The following is a 20,673-nucleotide window of genomic DNA, read 5'->3' as shown; positions in this document are numbered from 1 at the left end:
TTTTCCTGTACTCTCTCTGTGTAACAGTGAGAGACCTTACATGCTGCCTGATGTCATGTCATGTCTGTGTGCAGTACTATACCTGTGCCATGTTATGTGTATTTTTACACTGAGGGGCTGGGTGGTCTTGTGGCCTGAGCGCTGGGCTCTGGCCCTGAAGGTCATAGGTTTCCATCCACAGTGAGAGGCTCCTGTTGCACCCATAGTTTAGGTTCTGTACCTCTATAGCCAACCCTCCTCTTTTATTGCATTCAACTGTGCGCTTCCCCCTTTGAGTGCAGTTACTCCTGCCTCCCAACAGAGGGCGATGGTTTAGCCATGAAAGGCTAAGGAGCGCCTCGTATGCAAGCACAGTATGTCACCCACCGCCTTGTGTTCTATTTTACTTTAAACCACTAGCGCACCCAGAGCTGGGGAAGGGTTGCTATGTTGGTACAGTACCGTAAAGACGGTAATTAGTTGAGTCAGATGTTATGAGTGTGACCTGGAAAAGCTGTGTGCAGGCCCCGCGGCTCTCCGGGACCAAAGCGGAGCAGCCCTGGAGCTTTGACCACACTGTTTTTATTGTACTTTTATTTGGATGTTTTGGAAGCACTTCCCCCTCCCCCGGGGCCGGTTTCACAGGCTTAGCTCTAGAGCTAAATAAATAGCCCTTGATCACTTAATTTCTCCGGAGAGGAAGATCTAATCAGGCGCCTGAAATGCTGCTTGTGATGCCTGCAACGCGTCAGGGTGGCAACGCCGATAAGGAACTTGGCTTGCCACCAGAACGTTTGAAGTTGACCTCCTATCTTGCGCGTAAGCAAGTCAGGAACCTGAATTGATTCAGTAGGGTTTCCTCCATATAAAGGGATAGAACATTATAAAAAGGGTTCCGCAGGTAAGTGGTTCTCCTGAGCAAAAAAAATAAAAAATTTGAAAAAAATGAGGGTGATGTAAATGTTATGACTGATTGATTGTTAAATGGCTAATATGTTTTTCTTACATGACGTTCACACGGTCGTTAGCTGATTAGCTGCCCATGTGAACATGGGAAAATGGTGTCCTCCCCCCTCTATTTGCATTTCCTAGAAGACTGAAGGAATCAATATGGTGTGTGTAATTTATAGCACCGCCATTATGTGCCATATATCTTGCTGCAGACTAACTGCTATGTTCTACATGCTCGGTGGTCATTGGCATGCACCGCTACTCCAGAATGGGGCTGTTTATTGGTCCGTCTCATTAAAGCCAGAGGAGAGCAGGCGGGTCACTGCATCTGCGCCCCGTTTCTGGGTTTCGTCACATTTGGTCGACCCCCTGCTCAGGCGTATCGTGGAGAGACACGCCCAAACTGTTTATTAATCATGAGTGCAGCAGCTGCGAGCCTCTCCACACCTACGGAGAGCAGTAATATCCAGCTTGTGAGGATGACACGGGTGGTATTAGTGATTAAGCCCACCCTCCTTCCAAGGCGTAGGCTTGTTACGGCCGTCTGTCAGACGAGCAGGACCCGCCCTCCTGTGTGCGATGTCGCGTGTCTAAGAGGTCGTGCTCATGTTGTTGCATGGGTGCCGGCATCTTTTCCCTGCCGACAAGACGGAACTGGCGGATAAGACTCCCCTTTATTGAGTTCCAATATGGCGAAGCATGCAAAAACTATCATCCCAGTGACTTTGCCCCAATAACAGTGTTTGCAATGTGTGTAATGTTCCACTGGAATATTCAAAAATTCCCTTTAAGAGTTTCCAAATATCCCAGTGTCGTATTCTGTATATGCCATTTCAGATGAGCTTAGATGTTCAGTCAATATTCCAGCTAATTTAGGGATGTTAGTCTCAGGCATGCCTTCGTGCTTTGTATACTGCATGTTAGCAGTATTTGTGGTTGGTATTTGTTTGGGTTCTCATTTTTACATGGCTCACGCATGTGAAATGTTGCCTCCAAAGTAATTGTGGTTTATATCCATGTTCAGTGAATTTCATCCAGCTTCCATTTTCTGTTATTTGCTCAAGAACTGTAGGTGTGAGTAAAAGGGGAAAAAAAGCTCATCCAGGTTGTCTTTCTCATAAAGTATTTAGCAGTGAATGTAACAGTCATTAAATATGCACAGCACGGGAAAGCTGACATGGTGTCATTCTGAAGCTGGCTTTAAAGTGAACTGGGCCATGTCATGACTTTATTAGCTCCCGCAGATGACCTAAATCTTCCCCTTAATGGAGGGAGAATGGCTTTTTCTGATTGGGTGAAATAAGCGGGAATATGGCCTCATTTGGGGTGGAGGCAGGCTTGGGCTGTGATGTGTTTCGGAAGGGCCTGGAAACGAGAGGCAGGCTCTGGTTTTGAGAGGCTGGTGTCGCCCCCTGCAGAGCCTCGCTTTAACGTGCAGAGGGCCCGTGTGGCGCCCTGTGGTTGGCCAGTCCGCCGGTGTTGGGCCGGGGCATTCGCCGAGGCAGATTTATGTTCTCATACCGATGCTTAACAGCCCCTGTAACTCCTGGCTGGCAGAGTTATGACACTTGGGAATCTGCACTAAAAACTACAGCAGAACAGTGTGATGGAAAGGCTATCGGGCCCATAAATATTCCAGAAGTTTTAAGAGTTTCCCTGTCTTGTTCTCTGCTTTCCCATTAAAGCCCTCTCTGGCACACCCACATAGAGAGATCGGCAGTAACCGAGTGGGCTCTCTGCAGGGGAGGAGAGACCCGTCCACCCCAGAATACCCCCTCAGTTTCTGCCAGCTGCCCCCTTTTCAAAAGATAGCATTTGAACACTGACAGAAATGTTGTGACCAGAGTCTGTTAGAGACTACTAAGGAAATGGAGAAATGGTTGGAGTTTGAGTCACAATGTACCGAGCTGCATATACAACCACAACACTACCCATAATTACTTGGTGCAGGAGCACAGAGGCTGGTCATCTTTGGGTCCTCTGCTCTGGCTTGCAGTTCTCATTGCTCATATTGAGTAGCCCCTCTCCGCTCTCTCCCGTGCCCCTTATAACTTGTATTGGCTGCATTGCTTTTTACTGCAGCATGCGTGTAACTGACAGAGGTTCCTGATTCCAGTGGACAGGAGCGAATTCCTAGTTGTCCACGGTGATGGTGTCCGTCAGGTGTTTGTCTAATGAGCTCTGATTGTTCTGTCGATGCGTTCGAGCCTGAGACCCCGGAAGGGCCAGTGCAGAAGTGTGGGAGGGGTTGCTGGCCGCTGGGTGAAGCCCTGGCCCCAGCGAGAGGGCCGCGCTCTCCTGCCTGAGTTGCTGCTCCGCTGCTGTAAATCGCCAGGGAGACGTGGTGCTTCGTGCAGAACTCGGGCTCATTACTCCGTAACAGGAGCGAATGAACAGCCTATTTCTTCTCAGGAGGTACTTCAGAAGAAGTGGTGTGTTTTTTCTCGCCTTTTTTTTGAGCAATGTTCCACCTTTCCAAAAGAAACTCAGCCTGCACTTAGGTGAAAGAATAGATGGAATAACCTTTTGAAAATGTTTGCATTTCTCTGAAGGGCCGGAGATGTGGAATTTTATTTGGAGATTAGAAAAGGCTGCAGTGCGCTCCGCCTGGCCCCGCTCAGCGTTTTAATTACAGAGGGCTGAGGAGGCGGATAATGCGGGCTCTGTTAGCAGCAGCCCAGGTGATGCTATCTCCACCGCTCGGGGTATGAGGAGCGGGGCCAGGGGTCGTGGTTTTCCTGGGGATGTGACTGGCGCTGTGAAGCAGGTTTGAGCCCCTGGGGGTCAGGGCAGAGGTGGTGCCAGTCGCTGTGCATGCTTTCAGCTGCTGATGGGATCATACTGTGTATCCTCCCTCGTGCTCTGACCCCCTCACTGCTTAGGATATGGGTGTTGTAGTGCAGGGGTGCTGGGTATTGTAGTGCCAGGGTGATGGGTATTGTAGTGCCAGGGTGATGGGTATTGTAGTGCATGGGTGCTGGGTAATGTGTAGTGCAGGGGCGATGGGTATTGTAGTGCCGGGGTGATGGGTATCATAGTGCAGGGGGCGATGGATACTGTAGTGCAGGGGACGATGGATGCTGTAGTGCAGGAAACAATCAGTGTTACAGTGCCGCATGATAGATTTTGCTGCGTGGGGGGGTGGAAAATGAGGAGTTGTCTGGTTGACTAGGTGTGAATTGGGATTAAGGCCAGTCAGTTTCATGGGAAAGTTTAGCATCTCCCATCCACAGTGCAGTATCGGAACACGCAACAGGAGTGTGAACTCAGGCTCCCCGGCTCCTGGGAGCAGCTCAGTTCTCTCAGCGCTGTGCAGACACACAGCTGCATCTCCAGGCCTCATTCAGCCAGGTGATGAAAATTGAGCGAATGCCCCCTGCAAACCCCCCCCCCCCCCCCCCACCGCCATTCGCGCAGCATTTAATTACGTCCCCAAGTCCCTTCCTCACTGTAAATGCACCGGCCCCAGCACTGCGGCAGGTTTTACTGCCTGCCATTGGACTCTCTCAGCTGGAGGCCCCTCGTATCGCAGGCAATGCGCCCAACTTCCTATTGAAATAATTTGACCGAGCTCCATTTGTGCATTTCAAAATTACCAATGACCCCCCCACCCCCACCCCACATCTCCCACACGGAAGTGGGTGAGACGAGAAATGATTTACCCAAGTATGCACGAGGCGCGCGTATGACCCCACACAGAACTGGCTCCGCTACACTCTACAGCAACCTACACGCTATGCAGCTGACACACTTTTATTACTTTTTACAGAAGAGCTAGGAGTGGGGCAGTCCTGGGGGCCGGTGTAGTTTTTCTTGGCTGTGCGGTTATTAGTTATAGGTTTACTTTTGAGAGTCCCCCCTTCCCCCCACGTTTCTGCTCCCTGTGTGTTGGGGGGGGGTGAGGAGGGGGTGGGGGGGGCGCATTAGATCCTCTGTGATGGACGTGGTGACAGAAGAGGCCCTTCCTGCCCGGAGAAAGTCTCGAGTGTGGCTTATCCCACAGCCGCCATTGCTCACCCCTTGGAGGGGTGTTTATCAGATCCAACTGTGAGAGAGAGAGAGAGAGAGAGAGAAAGACCTAAGTCTGTATGAGAAAAAAAAACTGAACACCATCACATTGACACTTGAAAAAAAATTTCTTTTTTTTTTTTTTTTTTTTAGATGTCTTGAAACTAAGTTTTCAAGTGTCTGTGTGACGGTGTTCACTTTTTTTTTCTTTTCTTATCAGGAACAAAAGACCCAGTTTTTCTGGCTAGGAACTGCAAAAATGTGTCATCAAAGCAACTGTTACCAGCGGTGAGCCGGTAATTACTGTGGGATGAAAGACAAAGCAGCCTATGGATTTAGCTTTAATTAGTGTTGATGCGCGCGTGCTGCACAGATATGCTCGCTTCTAGGGCTGAACCGTGTGCTATTAGTGCGCTCACTGGTGTCTGTACCTGTCTGTTAAAGGCACTGTGTCTCTTACTCTGTCTGTTCCTGTGTCAGACAGTGACCTGACGGCAGGTCTTTGGGTAGCGCCCTCATGTGGCCGTGAGATGCGACGCTTTGTGAAACCTTCATGACATGGGAGAGTGTTATCATATGCTCCCCGCTGTGAAGCAATCATTGTTTTTCTTTCTTCTGTGGCGAGCAAATGATTTTGATTAGTTCAGGCACGTCAGCCAGTTACCTCTCATTGTATCTACATGAATTTTGCTTGTAGGCATGTGAATTCCCCCTTGGGGATTAATAAAGTGTAATAAATTCTGCTAAGTTAAATCCAATAGGTCTGTGCATTATGGGCCTTGTGAACCCTGACCCCCCCTCCACCCTCCCAGTGCGCCCGGGCCTCACCCCCTCTCTGCGCCCCTCTCTCCCCCAGGCCTGCCGCGGTTCTCCAGCCAGCCGGAGGCGTCGTCGGTGCGCCAGGGCGACAGCGTGGTGATGGCGTGCGATGTGAACCCAGACCTGGCGCCCTTCGCCCGCTGGGAGCGCAACAAGGAGCCCCTGGGCCTGGGCCGGCGGCTGGTGCAGCTGCCCGGCGGCGGCCTGCTGGTGAGCAACGCCTCGGAGGCCGACGCCGGCCCCTACCGCTGCGTGCTGGAGAGCCTGGGCCCCGTCAAGACCAGCGAGGAGGCCGAGCTGCAGGTCCTGCAAGGTACGGTCCACACGGGGGGGTCAGGGGGGGCTCTACCGCTCAGACTCGGTTTAAACACGGTCGAAGTGTACTGCTTCGCTGTCTGAGCCATTCCTGATCTTTCCAGAAGCAGGGTGACGCTTCACAAGCAGGCCTCTTCTGAGAGCACTGATAAGCTTCCTTTAAAACCTGACTAGCTCTGGCTGCTATTCTCGTGTCTGTTGTTCACTGTATCTGGTGTAGAAAAGTGGTGCCGTGCCTCTTTTGGTGATGCACTCATGTCTGCCCCCTTAACGTTATTTTCTTATACACCAGTGCTAAACTAATCTGAATCTAAATTCAGTTGATGGGGTTCATTTGGAATACCTCTGACACTGGCTCTTACTTACGGTGTTCATCACATTAAGCTGGGCTGGTCTGCAGACATTTTAAGAAGCTGAAGACTAGTTTCACAGTCCGTCCTTTCCGTGAATGCGGGCTTGAAAGATTTAGCTGTGTCCCGGCTGGCAGGAGCTCCCACGCTGAGCGAAGTAGCGCACTGGGGGCGTCGAGTGTGTAAGTTATCTCGGACAGGTCCGTGAATCACTCCTGGAGTAGTCCGCAGAATTCTGTTGTGTCAGGAACTCTTTTATTTACAGAAGCCGTTAAGCTCTCAGTTTGGGAGTGAGGTCATAAATGACGAGTTTAGCTTCAGCCTCTCCGTATCTATCTCCTGTAGAGACATTGAGAGGGCAGAATGTGTTTGTTCATTTCCTCTCTGTGCCAGCACCAGGATTTTCTGCCCGTTGTTAAAGAAATTTGATGAGGAGCAGAGGAAAAACTGACACTTTTTGGCAGCAGTAGTACAGGATGTGAGATATGAGGGTGAGAATGGCTCCCTTTCAGCTTCTCGGTGTAATGACCTCTCTAATCCAGCGGGGGTGCTGTGGTGAGAATTTGGCAGCGTCAGCTCCCATAATGGGGCCTTGGATGTTTCATTTGTAGAAAGCCAGACTCGGTTCTGCACAGTGGAGCTGAGAGCTGTGAAACAGGATCCTGTTGTTTTTTCGCCCTGCAGAAACGGAGGTGGAGAGGAAGCTGGAGTTCCTGCAGCAGCCGGGCCCGGTGACGAAGGCGGTCGGGGACGACGTGCTGCTGCCCTGCGTGGTCACGGGGTTCCCCGCCCCGGAGGTCAGGTGGATGTTGGGAGATAAGCCGATCGAAGAGAGGTGAGAGAGCGACTGCTGCCCGTAGACACCCCTCCCCCTCTCCTCCCAAATCAGGGTTGGTCATCAGAGTCGGGGTGTCCCCCTGCGCCCGTCCCAGTTCCATTGGGAATCAGTCATCACCTGATTTTAGTAAACAGCACCGCACCGCTGACCTCCGCTAACACCGAGCTCTAAACGACGCCCTGGAGCACCTCTCACACGCACAGCCGAGCCTCTCCGGGTTGATGAAAAGTGCTTTCTAAGTATAAGCTCTAATGACTATGATGATGGCGATAGTTTTTCTTGCTGTTGTTAGTGTTATTATTATTGCACATAAGAAGGCTTCGCGGGGAACTGTGGGCCTGCGCAGCTGGGCTGAAGTGATCACAGGTTAGCGCAGGTTAGCGCAGCCTTTGTAATGGCAGTCATTGAATGCAGTCCACTGTTTGAACGCACCGCACCGCATGACCTCGCTAACGGCTAACGAGCTGGAGACTGCTCATACGCACAGCCGGTCTCCGTGATGGCTCTAAGTGCTCAAGCATGAGGTGCTGAGTTTCTCTGTTAAGTGTAACTCTGCAGCTAAAACTTTCCGGGAACTGGGGACTGCGCACTGGTGAGCTGATCCAGTAGGAGGTTAGGGCCTGAGTATGGCAGCGCAAGCAGCCATGTTCTGCATCTCAGTCTCCCAGATAAGGAAGTATGGAGGACTGAAGGAGCACAGAGCAGAATATCTGCCTGGTGGAGAGAATATCTGTGGTAACACCTGCTCTCACAGAACCAGACTTCAATATTTTAGTCATGAGAATGTGGCTTGGGGGGGGTGTGATTGAGCAGGAAAATCAATCATCTTCATTGTATTGACTGTAGTTTGTTGCAGTAATGGTAACATATGCTTCTCATCGCCCAGAATATTAATATCCCTGCCGAACGGATCTTTGTGCTGTGGCTCTGTTAATTACTCAGGATGTGCCAAACTGAAGGGGTGTCTCTCTCTTCACTGAGGCGATTTTAAGCGGAGATCATGCATGCGCTGACACGGACTGTATTAGGAGGGAGATTCTCGTGCTCTCCTTCAGAGCGCGAGGAGCAGGGAGTCCTGCGTGGTCTCTCTGTGAGACGGCACGGAGGGGGAGCCCTGCGTGGTCTCTCTGTGAGACGGCACGGAGAGGGAGCGAGTGTGCCGGCGCCGTGTAATTGGGATGGGGGTGAGGGACAGATTGGCGGGGTATGTCTGGGGACTCCAATTAGCAGACGGCAGTTGAAAGCCGGGCCTCTTTGGAGCAGACGCGCCGTGCGTGTAGCGGTGTTATAGTGGTGTGCCAAAGCCCTGCGTGGAAGTCCATCTCAATTCACCTCCCTGCTCGCACATTCTAGCACAGGCAGAAAAATCGGCCTTTATCTCAAATTCCCTGCATTTTACTGAAGGTAGTTTTATGAGTGAGGAACTTACAGAGACCCTTAGTTATGTTGTGCGCTCACAAAGCATCCCATTATCTGGATTGTAATGGCCGTGCTGATGCTTGTTGTGGCTGAAGGAACTCTCTGCCTACGGCTAGTTTTCGAATAGTGAATTTCCTCCATAAGGCTTCACATTTATGTTGTGGTCCAATTAGATGCACCTGTTAAAACGTAATTGCAAGTAAAAGCACAGCCCTAGGTGCACTGTAAATGGCTTGAGCCGGATATCCTTGGGTAAGACTGCAGTGAGATGGGGGGGGGGGGGTGGAGATAGAGAGAGGGGGAGAGAGAGAGAGGGAGGGAGAGAGCTGACACCCTGTGCTGTGATCCCTGTAAAAGCACGGGCTGATGGCGGCAGTGACCTGTGTGGTATAGACGTGTGAATCCCTCTGTGAAGATATGGTGGTGCACGCACACGTGCGCCTTTCCGGGTATATACACAGGAGCTTTGCTTTTTTAACCTGGGCTGTTCGTGCGTGCGTGCGTGCGTGCGTGCGTGCGTGTTCATGCGTGTGTGTGTGCGTGCGTGCGTGCGTGCGTGTGTGCGTGCGTGTGTTCGTGCGTCCGTGCGTGCGTGCGTGTGTTCGTGCGTGTGTGCGTGTGTGCATGTGTTCATGTGTGTGTGTGTTCGTGCGTGTGTGCGTGTGTATGTGTGTTCGTGCGTGCGTGTGTGCGTGTATGTGTGTGCTCTCCGAAAGGTCAACTAAGAAGGCAGGCAGTGGTTTGAAGGTCGCTGGCTGTGTGTAAAGCTGGAAGATTGATATTTCTGCTGAGGCTGCACAAGAGCAGATGTTGATTTTATCGGTCTCGTGGCTGCATAATTAACCATAAAAAAATGTATCTGCTGCTGCGTCTGGGTCTTTATCGTGGATATATGGCTCAGGCCCATGTGGAGACGGTGAGGCGTCCATCTGCGTAGAGGCAGAGCTCCTGAGGGCTGCTGGTCCAAGCCGAGCTCTTTGTGGTGAAATCTGGAGGGTGCTCAAACCTCCACGCGCACATACACCGCCTGTCTTTTCTTCAACAATCTCTCCAACATGATGACAGCGGAGAAATGAGAGCCTCTGATGAACGAGGAATCCGGATCTTGAGAGATGGTGCCAGAAAGAAATGAGCCGGGAGAACGAAACACTAGTGCTACCCCCCCTCCACCCCCCCTGCTGCCGTCCCTCGGCTTATCGTGCCAATGCATTTAAGTGGTTTCAGCAGAAAGCAGTTTTCCATCCACAGTCAGTTGGTTTTCAGACAAATATGTCTGAATATTTCAGACTATCATTGTTGCCACCCTCTGGAAATTTATCTGGAAAATTTGGCTACAAGAAATATGGTTGTTTTTTTTTAAATGGCAGGCTCTTGGTTATCACCGACCTGCGACCCCCGACCCCTAGAGACACTCCTGAAGACAGAAGAGCTCAGCAGTCTCTTCTCTCTGAAATGTTAATGAAAGTCCGCCTGCACAGTGCATGACTTGGCAGTAGCCTGCTCTGTAAGGCATTGTGTTGTACTGCCATTCAAACATCTGGCTGTGTGGGATGTGTCTGAAGCTGACCTCTCCTTTCAAAGCTGGCCTTCACAACCTTGAGTGGTGATGAACGCCCAAGGACGTTCTGACCTTCACTACAGCCGGCATTCAAAGATCTTGATTTGAAAAATCCGCTCAGCTTGACGTGGTCTGTGTCCGTCTGTTAGAGCACCCCCTGCTGGTGCGGATGTGTACATGTCCGTGTGAAACGGTACCTCAGAAGCAGTAATACCAGCACTGACTCACCATACTCGTCTGTGTTCTTTCCAACGGAACAGAAAGCGCATATGTGTAAGTGCAGGACAAAATTGCTTCTCGTTTTTAAAAAATCATAAGTGTAATCAGTTATGCACATGTGCTCTGGCAAAGTGGTCTATAGAAGCTCTGTGCGTTTTTCAAGATCACACATAAGACGAGGATTACCGCCTTTGTAGCTGCATTGTCGAATTTGCGATGCGTTTTGGAATTCCACGCGCCTCTCTCTGAGGTGGCGGCGGCGACGGGGGTAGCTGCCGCTGCGGTCTGGGTGAAAATTAGAGACCCCGTAATAGAATTCCACGGCAGTCAATAAAAGGGATGAATAATGTATGGGCCCCGGCAGATTGACACTGCATACGAATGAACCTCCAGGCTCCGGAGCGGTGTCCTCTCCTCTCGTCTCGTCTTCATTCCTCGGTTAAATCTCGTTGCGCGTGTAATATTTGCTTGCGCACCAGCGGTATGAGCGCAGGGTAATGTGTTTGCAGAGCGAGCGTGGTGAGATTATTCATCCCTTCCTGGGTGATTGGGGGGGGGGGGGTTGGAGTGGGCTGGGGGCGGGGGTGGGGGCTGGGTGGGGGTTTGTCGGGGGGCAGTGGAGCCCTGGTCCCTTGGCGGGCTGTGACGGCGGCGGTGGTAATTTCACAGCCCTGCCTCCGGGGGCTCTGCAGCGGCCCCACTGCGGGCTCCCGTCCCTGACAGCTTCATTAGCGGCGCGAGGTGCGCGGCGCGGCTCCCGAGTTCATCCCCGCCGCTGAACCTCAAAGCGGCCGCCTCTGCGGAGCCCTGCCGCCGCCGCCGGCCCGGAGAGACGCCGCACACGCCGCTCGCCACACGTTCACTCTCTCATGTAAATCCCTCTCCCCGCGTGCCTGTCCTTGACTTTCACATTTGTATGGTAATCGCAGGGCCCTGCTGACTGCTCTGAGAACACCAGCATTTCCCCCACACACCAGCTTCTCACAACAGTGTTTAAAACCACTACAGCCATGAGAACTCAAAATATAGACACATCCCCCTGTCAGTTTGTCGGTGTCAGTAGATGGACGGACCGTACGCGTCCCTGCACGCAGTTTTAGGCGCACTCTCTGCGATGCGCGTACACGTTGCCACGCCCCCCCTTTTCCTGCCCAGGCACACTCCGATTCTGGTGCCCAAGGCTCGATTCGTGCTTAGATTGCGGGCCTCTCTTTTAAACCCATTTTGAGGCCAGGACTCTCCACTTCCATCCTTTATTGTTAATCAGTGCAGTTTTAAAACTGCCTGAAAATGGGCAATTTCAGGAAACTGGCTCGGGTGGTGGGGGCTGGCAATTTTCAGAAATGATTTTGAAACCATCAGAAAAGCCCCCTTATCAATGTTAATGGCCTGTGATTTTTCACCCCCCGTCTTTGGCCGGTACCGGTATTAAGAAGATTAACAGGCGGTCCCTGCCTCAGCCAGCTCCTGGTGTGGCGTGTAAAATTTACTGTGTTTTTATTAAAAGTTCTGTGTGAAACCGGAGAGCTGTGCAGGGTCACACTCAGCAGGAAGGGAGGGGAGGCGCAGGCTAGAGTTTGTTAAAGAGTAACGTGGGATCCTTCCTTCTGCAAGTGTGTGTGTGTGTGTGTGTGTGTGTGTGTGTGTGCGCTTGTGTGTCTGTGTGTGTGTGCATGTGCGTGCGTGTGTGTGTGTGTATATGCGTGTGCTTGTGTGTGTGTGTGTGTGTGTGTGCATACCGGGCTCTGTAATAACCAATGATGTGAGAAGTGGAAGATAGTTTGGCTGTTCAGACCTGGGCTGTATGCAGGTCCTGAGGTGTGTGGTAAACGAGGTTCAGACTGTGGCGCCTGGGGAGCGATACGGCTCGTTGCAAGGGGGGGGGGGGTCTCTGGAACAGCCTCTCCTCCCCGGTCTCCACAGTCATTCTCACATTTCTCTGCCATTCCTGTGAAGCGCTATTCCTCCCCTGTGCACACCTTCTTCTTCCGCTTCTGAACATTTATGTTAAGCAGTTAGTTTCCTTCACAGGGTTGTTTTACAACCGTCTCTTTCTCTCTCTCTCTCTCTCACACACACACACACACACACTCTCACACCCACTTTGTTGGCATAGCACTTACACGGAGGCTCCTGGAGCAGCCTGTTCTGAATCAGCGTGGCGATGAGGAGATCTTGTCATGTCTGATTTTCATAATGAGTGTTGACTGAGTGTAAAGTGAGGCTCAGAACGTGTGGATCGGTGCCAGTGTGTGTGGCTAGAACACACAATGCCTTCCCATAGTCAGGTCGCTGTCTCATGAATATTTAAGCTCATTCTCCTATTAGCGACGGCAGACCTCATCATCGGTTACTGTACGGCGTGCGTGGCGTGTAGACGCAGCATCGACCGTGTGACCTGGGCCAGCGCAGTCACTGATGGACGCAGCTGGAAGCAGTAATTATACTTGCATCCTAGTGACACAGCATGACTCCGTAGTTTCCCCACCACCACAAGTTCAGGAGGTACTAGACCTGAACAGATACGCCAATTATGCAAAATCCTAAATTATCTTCACACCTGTAGCGCAGGAGGAGAACAGGGCTCTTTGCCTTCACTGGCTGTCCATTCCTCTGACTCTCAGCCAATGGCTGCTCTTCGATCTTTGTTCCACCCTGGAGCGGCAGGTCACTTAGCCGCTGCCAGAGTGCACTGAGCAGGCCTGCACATCCGATTTTGGGCCCCCAAAAACTTCTGCTGCTGCAGTGTCATAGGCAAGCGTTGGCTTTTGACTGCATTTCGTTGCATCCTGTGTGCTTTACAGCTAGCTGAAACACAAACTGAACAATCTGCGTGAGGCTAGCCTTGAAGTGTTTTTTCTTTTCTAAATTTGTTTTTGCCCAGAAATGTCAGCATGGGTGTGTGTGATCCTGTCGCGTCGGCCTGCAGTGTCCGTCTCGCCTGATGTTTTTCTGATGACTATGATAATATTTGTGAATCGGCGCTCTTGCAGAAGGTGACACTGTGCCGCGCAGATGACTGCTCGAGTGAGGGTTTTATTTTGGACGCAGATGAAAGATGTCTGGCCTGGCACCGCCAGCCCCTCCCCAGGATGCTGGAGGCATCCCCAGTTATCCTGGACTCTGTTCTGTCAGCTCGAGTTCCCCACCAGCTCACAGCAGTCAGGGTATCTCATTGCTTTTTTTCTTGTAGTTACCAGTGATGAACACAGATAGGGTTCATTTAGAGAGAATACTGGCTGTCCTGCTCCATTCTGCTCCTCTGGCATGCGCTTGTAATTGAATTTTATATAGATGTATTTCAAGGCCGACAGAGAGGCTCTTCATGCCACGCACAAACAGCATTTAATACTCAGATAACTCCTGTGCTCTTTCAGTTCGGAAGTCTAAATATGAATATGGCGATGTAAATGTCATTTTATGTCATTTCATTCACAACTCCCCCATATTCAGCTCTTGAGTTTATCTCGACAGGTTTATCTCACAGGCACGTGGTGGTGGTGCAGATTAAGCCTGTTTTTCAGTCCATGATGTGCTTAGTTATGTGCAATTAATCATGCGGTGGCTGTGCATTTCGTCCTTTCAGGTTTATCAGACTGCCATTTGAGGTGTATCACATTGATTGCTGACAAGCAAGGGAATGACCATTAGAATGAAGGGCGTGTCTTTTCCGGAGAATTACATTTTTCTTTGGGATAAATTGACGATGTTACGGTTGATAAATTAATGCTGTGTTGCTGGGATTTCCAGTGTGTGGTTCTGATTTTCAAGCCTCCCCAAAAATTTCTCATATTCTACCCAGCTGACAATGGCGGTGAGCAGAATGAAATTAGCATTTATATGTGTGTGATTTTTCACTAATTGAACCTGTAGAGGCAGGGGGAAGATGGGAAACAACCGAGCAGGCTGTTGGGTGAAGGCGAGCAGCTCTTTGATATTGGCGGGCAGGGCACTGCAGTTTCACCCGAGAGGGTTCAGGGTTTCTCCTGGCGTTGAAAGGCTCTTCGGTGCTCCCCATGTTCCATGGTTCATTCAGAAGGCATCACTGATTGAAGAACACAGCAGAATTTCATTTGTCTTTGCTTTCTTCCAGCACGTACCTTCACAGTTCTGGTTAGTGGTTGCAACACTAACACTAACACAAAAAGTGTCCCTGCATGTCGTGGTCCTGCCCAGGGGTGCAGCCATGGATTTTGGAGGGCCCCTGCCTGTCAGGGCCCTTGGAATCATCCTAACTTTCCACCTCCATACGGTGCCCCTGGTCCTGCCCACAGAGCCCAAGACTGTGCTGTCTTGCTGTCGTGTTTCTCGCTTTCTCTTTGCTTTTCTCTCATTATCAGAGGGCTGCATTGTAATATTCAAACTGTAGTTTTAATCATTTGTTTTCATTTGTCTTTTTGCCACTTTGGGGCTCGCAAATTTCGCTTTGGCGCATACCAAAGATTTCACTATGCACAAAAAGCCTAGGGTTTGAATCTTGCACCCTGGGAAAGTGTCCAGCCAGTTTAATTTCCGCATCACGGAGAAGAGCTCTTTGAAATGGCTCACTGCTGGAAAAGGCTCCTGTTTATTGTGCTTGTCTTTACAGAGAATTCACTGAGCTGATGTGTGCTGGCTGGAGTCCTGGCGGTAGTGGTTCGGGGGGGTCGGGGGTGTCTGGAAAAGGTTCCTCCCCTGGGCGGGGTGATATCATCGAGGTGCTGGCGGACCGGTGAGCCGTGCCGAGCCTGCTAAGCGAGACGCTGCAGAGCTGAGAGGAGCGAGGGGGGGTGGGGGGTAGGGGGGTAGCTGCCTCTGGGGTCCGCATCCTTTATCCGTTTCCTCAGCACCTGCAGCAGGGTGGGCCGGTACTCTCCCGGGGTGCTATCTGGGAAGGCATTAACGGCACCGGGCAGCGGACAAATGGAGATTCATGGGTGGGTTTCTATGGAAATGAGTAAGCTGCACTCGGCCGGTTATGATAATGCATTGCTGTCGAGCTCCAGGTAATGAAGTGAAGTGGAGTGGGGGACACAAGGAGCTGGAGAAACAGGCAGGCGAGCCACTTTGAGACCCAGGTTAGCGTGCATTAAGAGGTGCATTACAGGCCTCTCTCTGCCCCCCTTCCTCTGCAGACGGAGCCCATCTCAGTCTGGCAGCCCGGCGGTTTGAATAGAAGGAGCTGTACACAGTATAGGTAGTATACACTAGCTCAGGCACACCATTTTTCACTGAGTAAACAAACATTGAGAGGAGAAGTTACAGGAGCAAGCCGTACTTACAATCCTTAATACTTATTTCTGTGGTGTCATTTTAAGTGTACAGGAGCATTCTGCATACCTGTACTTTCTGCAGAAACTGCGACTATTATACACACATTCTCAGAAAGACAATGATAAAAACGACTCATAAGGACAAATAAATGCTTTTGAGGTCGTTTGTTAATGCGGGGCTTAGATGGCTAAATTACAGGCAAAGCCAAGCTGGGTTGATTCCTTAAGCCACTTGTGAGATTTAATCTTTCCCAGCGGGTTAGATGCTGATCGAAGCAGCGATGAGCCCTAATCCCTTACCTGGCCTACTCACAGCCAGGCTAATACCACATTTCAGGTTCACAGTGTCCCAGCTGCTTCTCACTTGATCAAAAAAAAGAGAAAAAGGTATATAAATATATAAATACATCCAGTGGGAATGTGGAGGCCGCACTCCCTATGTGGGTGTGGTGGTGATCCTTGTTCCCACACGGTGAGCTGTAAAGTGTGGAAGTCCGCGCGTTTCCAAACCCCGGGCAGGGCCTCTTTGCCCTCTCCCTGGGCTCCCTTGGCCATGCCCTGTTCCCGCCTTCAGAATGCCTGCTCGGTGCATTCAAAAGCACAATGTGTGAACAGCACACTGCCCGTGGCTGAAAGCCTTATTGTTATAGACTAATCAGAAGATCAGCTTACCCTCTCACATCCTGGCAAAACAAATAAAATATGGTATGCAGGGGTTTTTTTTCGTATCTGCTCCTGTGGGTTTTCCATTACAAGTGGAAGAAAAACAGGCTGGAAGTGTTTTCATGGCAGACTGGCACGGAGGGCTGAGCCAGGAGCTCTTTTTCTCTCCTCCTCCCCCTCTCCATTGCAGATCTGTGTTTCCTGCTGCATACCCACAGGTGTAAATGAGTCTGAGCATGTGCTGATTCCCAGGCAGGGAAGAAGTTCCTCTCAGCCCGCTGGGGGCTCTCCAACAAAAGAGAGAGGATCCCTTCCCCACGCTCCTGATGTGTCTGTCGCACAGGTTTGACTGCGTGTCGCACAGGCCTGACTGTGTGTCGCTCGCTGGGGAACATCAGCACCCGTTGCTAAGAGCGCCTGTGCTTCGCTCTGTTAGCGCTGACCCGCCTAAGCTGTGTCTGCAGCGGTGTAATACGCCCCAGCGTGGCCGCCGGTCTTCGGCTGCGGTGCTTTCCCCCGCCGCTCCAGCGCCGCTCACCTCTCTGGGGCTGTTCCTACGCCCCCTCCTGGTCACCCGCCGCTGACCACTCTGGGGCTGTTCCTACGCCCCCTCCTGGTCACCCGCCGCTGACCACTCTGGGGCTGTTCCTACGCCCCCTCCTGGTCACCCGCCGCTCACCTCTCTGGGGCTGTTCCTACGCCCCCTCCTGGTCACCCGCCGCTGACCACTCTGGGGCTGTTCCTACGCCCCCTCCTGCCACCGGTAGCCCTGCTGTGGATGCACAGCAGGAGCAGAATGTGTGTTTGCTTACGCTGTTAATGATGTGTCAGTGAGGCTGTGTTGGTGAGTAAGACCAGGTAGATAATTTCACTCTGGAAAAGGCTTTATTGTGCCTGACTCAGTACACAGTAGCCTGGTACAGTCTGCTGCTGAAACAGTACCGGCTCATCTGAGGTACTGCTGACCTTCACTGGAACCTCAGCTCTTTTTATTCACAAGGTCACACCGGTAGAAAGAGAATATTCTGTAGAATTCTGAAATCAGCTCACAATTCAGACTTTGCTATTAATAATTAATTTTCTTTTTGCCGGTAAGTGTCCCTCTATGCTTTGCTTCTGACAGCACGACCTCTGAAGGGAGAGGTCTACTCTTTTTTTGGAAAAAAATGTTCAAATTTTAGAGAGCAGCTTTCTTTGACCGCACCACGGAGCATCACCAGCAACCTAGCACTGAAACTCTACTCAGCATCTGGCCAGTGGTCATGTTGATTGAGGTATGTGGGTCTCCTCCATGACAAGGCTGATTATTCGGACCCCACGGTCGGTATGGACGTCATAAAGGAAAGATGAGCTTGATGGCATCATAGGGGTGCACGAGGCAGCCTTAGGGGTATTCACGGTACACTCTGTTCTCAGCTTCTGGTCCCACTGTCGTTTGTCTTTTGTACTGCGCTTCCTGCTAATGGAGGTGGATTTTCAGTGACAGTGTGAATTAGTGGCTAATTAATAAGAGCTCTTTGTGTTCAGGCATAGCGGGCCTCTTTAGTGTCCTTAATCCACACTCTCCTACTGCTGTCACTTGGGAGCCTTTGTTAGCGTGTGATGGTGCGTGCGTGCAAGCTGGTTCTCCGCTCAAATTAGCTTCCAGTGATAGAAACTCTCAAGCAATTTCTCTCCCCGGACAGCCTCCCGTGGCTTCGCTGTGTCCAAATGGAGATGGCGTTAAGAAGTCCTCCTCATTCAGCCCATCACCCGGGTCCAGTGGGACGACTCTACCTGCCTTACCACTGATTTGCCATTACATGCCCAATCAGGCTGCCAGAGTGGCGCTGTAATGAATGAAATGGGATTCTGTAATCGAGTTGCGCCTGAAGGGGAGAGCTCGTGCAGTACTTCCATGGGATATTTAGTTTGAAATTTGGAAACCAACCATGCTGTAGATACTTGTGTAGCTTTTTTGTTGCTGCAGCTATACTTTTTTTTGTATTCATGTGCCCCATGTGAAGTCACTGAACACTCAAACGATATAACATGGATGTGCGTGTCAGCGCGTTCTGTGTAGCTGCTTAGTAAGGTAGGCCGCTATTTATTTATGTACCTACTTTGTTTATCTTCGTATTTTCTGCAGTAGCCGGACGGATGTTTTGACTGGTGTTGCCAGTTGGCAGTTCTGCAGTGTTTGCCAGAACAAAAATAAAATGATTGAATGCTTGCCTTGGAAAAATAGGTTTTGCATGCTTGATCTAATAACGTTACAGCTTTGTTCACGCTAACGTCGGAACAGAATGTTTCCATAAATGTTATTAGACCTTGAGCTGGAAAAATGCTACTTCTCCAGAAATCTCGTTCACGTGTGGCCCATAAATGGTGAAGTTCCAGAACATTCCCGGTTGAGAGTGGAGGTGTGAATAACGCTCTTGATTTAACCCTTCGTGTGTCTACTTTTCCTTCTGTCCAGGCCTGACCAATCCCAGTATCTGCTGCAGCCCCTCATCTGTCTGGAGTCCGATTCGCCATTAGCTTTAACATGCGCTTATGGAGCAGACATGGCTTTTTCCTCCATTTTCCCTCCTTCTCATCTCTCCCTGTTTTTATCTTCAGAATGGCAGCTAAAATGAAACACACGCGAGTCTCTATTTTGGGGAAAGGCTGATCTTACGAGATGTGCACAGACTTCTCCTCAGCTCAGGAATGAGAAGCCCCAGCGGGATTGTGGGCCGCACTCCTGTGGTTACACACGCTTTTCCCCCTCTGCTTCATCTTAATACAAAGTCACCATCCAATCTGGCACAGTGTAAGCCACATGAAGATGTGCCCTGCAGTTCTGCTTCCCTCAGTATCCTCTCAGAGGCTGCACATCCTGCAGACGAGCCCTGCATCACAGGCCATTGTAATGCTAAGAAAGCTCTCTGATCTGTGTCACTTTTAAACAAGATTCTCTCTCTGTCTCTCTCTCTCTGTCGCTCCTCTCTTTCCCTCTCGCTTCTCCCTCCCTCTCTCTCTCTCTCTCCCCCCCTCCCTCTCTCCCCCTCTCTCTCTCTCTCTCTCTCTCACAGTGAGGGCCGGTTTGAGGTGGTGGGCGGAGGCAGTCTGCGGATTCTCAATCTGACCAATGACGACGCCGGGATCTACAGCTGCCTGGCAGACAGCGGGAACGAGACGGTGGAGGCCCAGGCCGAGCTGACGGTCCAAGGTATGAACCCCGTGCCTCTGTCCCTGTACCGCATCCATGCCCCTGCTGAGCACTCCCCCAGACCCTGTGATGAGCTCGTGCGTTAAGGCTTATGGGTTAGTAGATGTCATCTTTGCTAATTGGGCAGGTTTAGTTTGTAACACAGGCACATCTTGCAAATGCTTTGTAAAAACTATGTCACAAAATGTTTTAAGTAATGTATTATTTGTTATTTAATATGCACCTTTGCATATTTCCCTATGGCAATCCTTTTCTTGCATGAATCTAGTGGAAATGAAGATAATTCCCTAGGAGTTTGGTTTTAATATACATTTAATATCCTTTATTTAAAAAGTTTGTTGGTAGGTAATCACTTAAAAAGTAGTTTCTTCTGACATATTTAGTATTTTTGTCTGTGGCGGTTTGTAAGAAGTCTGGGGCGCTTTTTAATCAGGGTTCCATGGTTGCGAAGCTGAAAGGAGAGTACTCCTTGGTTTTCAGCAGCGAACCTCAGCGAATCATCGATCAGCAGCAGAATCAAACAGCAACAAACTAACACAGATACCACGTGTTTGGCTCTCGGCATTTTGATCGCTCCTGCCATTTTATACAAATGAATTCTGCCAGGGCCCCAGATGATCAGAAGAACTGATCTCAAACCAAACCGTGCGCGGCCCAGTGGATTCGCCTTCATGGCAGCGACTGCTTTCGGGAACGTCTTTATTTCCCAGCTCGTGCAGAAACGCCCTCACCGCACACTCTCGCCCCGCGTGCGGCTGGCTTGTGTTGCTGCCGAGTCATCTTGAGAGAATATTGAATTTCCCTGTAAGAACCTGAGTGCGGTTGCTTTAAAAACAAAAGGCCCCTTGCACGCAGATGAGATCACTGAGGAGCGCGTGGTGAGACAGAAATGGAAATGCCCTTCATCTGGAGGGAGCAGGTTTCCAAACAGGGCGTCGCATGGTGCCACTCCCGAGGTTAAAGGGAGCTGTGTGTTAAAATACACAGGAAGTGGACCCATTGAAGCGAAGAAGGGCGAGGATTTCTGCTGCTGGGAAGCTCTTTGTTTCAGTACCCATCCGTATTTCATTCATTGTCTTTATTTCACAGACTGGTCGTTGGTGTCAGTT

At 50.7% G+C, this 20,673-nt stretch overlaps 1 protein-coding gene across 7 annotated transcripts in view; it reads left to right on the top strand.

Annotated features, from left to right (window-relative positions):
• Nucleotides 1–20,673, top strand: part of LOC135242740 (neogenin-like) — a 161,687-nt gene that overhangs the window by 82,020 nt on the left and 58,994 nt on the right. For all 7 annotated transcript variants that reach the window (XM_064313974.1, XM_064313969.1, XM_064313972.1 and 4 more), the window contains exons 3-5: nucleotides 5,795–6,070; nucleotides 7,107–7,257; nucleotides 19,428–19,564. In XM_064313974.1, coding sequence (XP_064170044.1) covers nucleotides 5,795–6,070; nucleotides 7,107–7,257; nucleotides 19,428–19,564 — 564 coding nt within the window. The remainder of the gene's footprint in view (nucleotides 1–5,794; nucleotides 6,071–7,106; nucleotides 7,258–19,427; nucleotides 19,565–20,673) is intronic.

This window comes from Anguilla rostrata, chromosome 16 (genome assembly GCF_018555375.3).
Source record: "Anguilla rostrata isolate EN2019 chromosome 16, ASM1855537v3, whole genome shotgun sequence".
In the NCBI taxonomy this organism is placed as follows: domain Eukaryota; kingdom Metazoa; phylum Chordata; class Actinopteri; order Anguilliformes; family Anguillidae; genus Anguilla; species Anguilla rostrata.
This window is presented reverse-complemented; position numbering and strand designations above follow the sequence as displayed.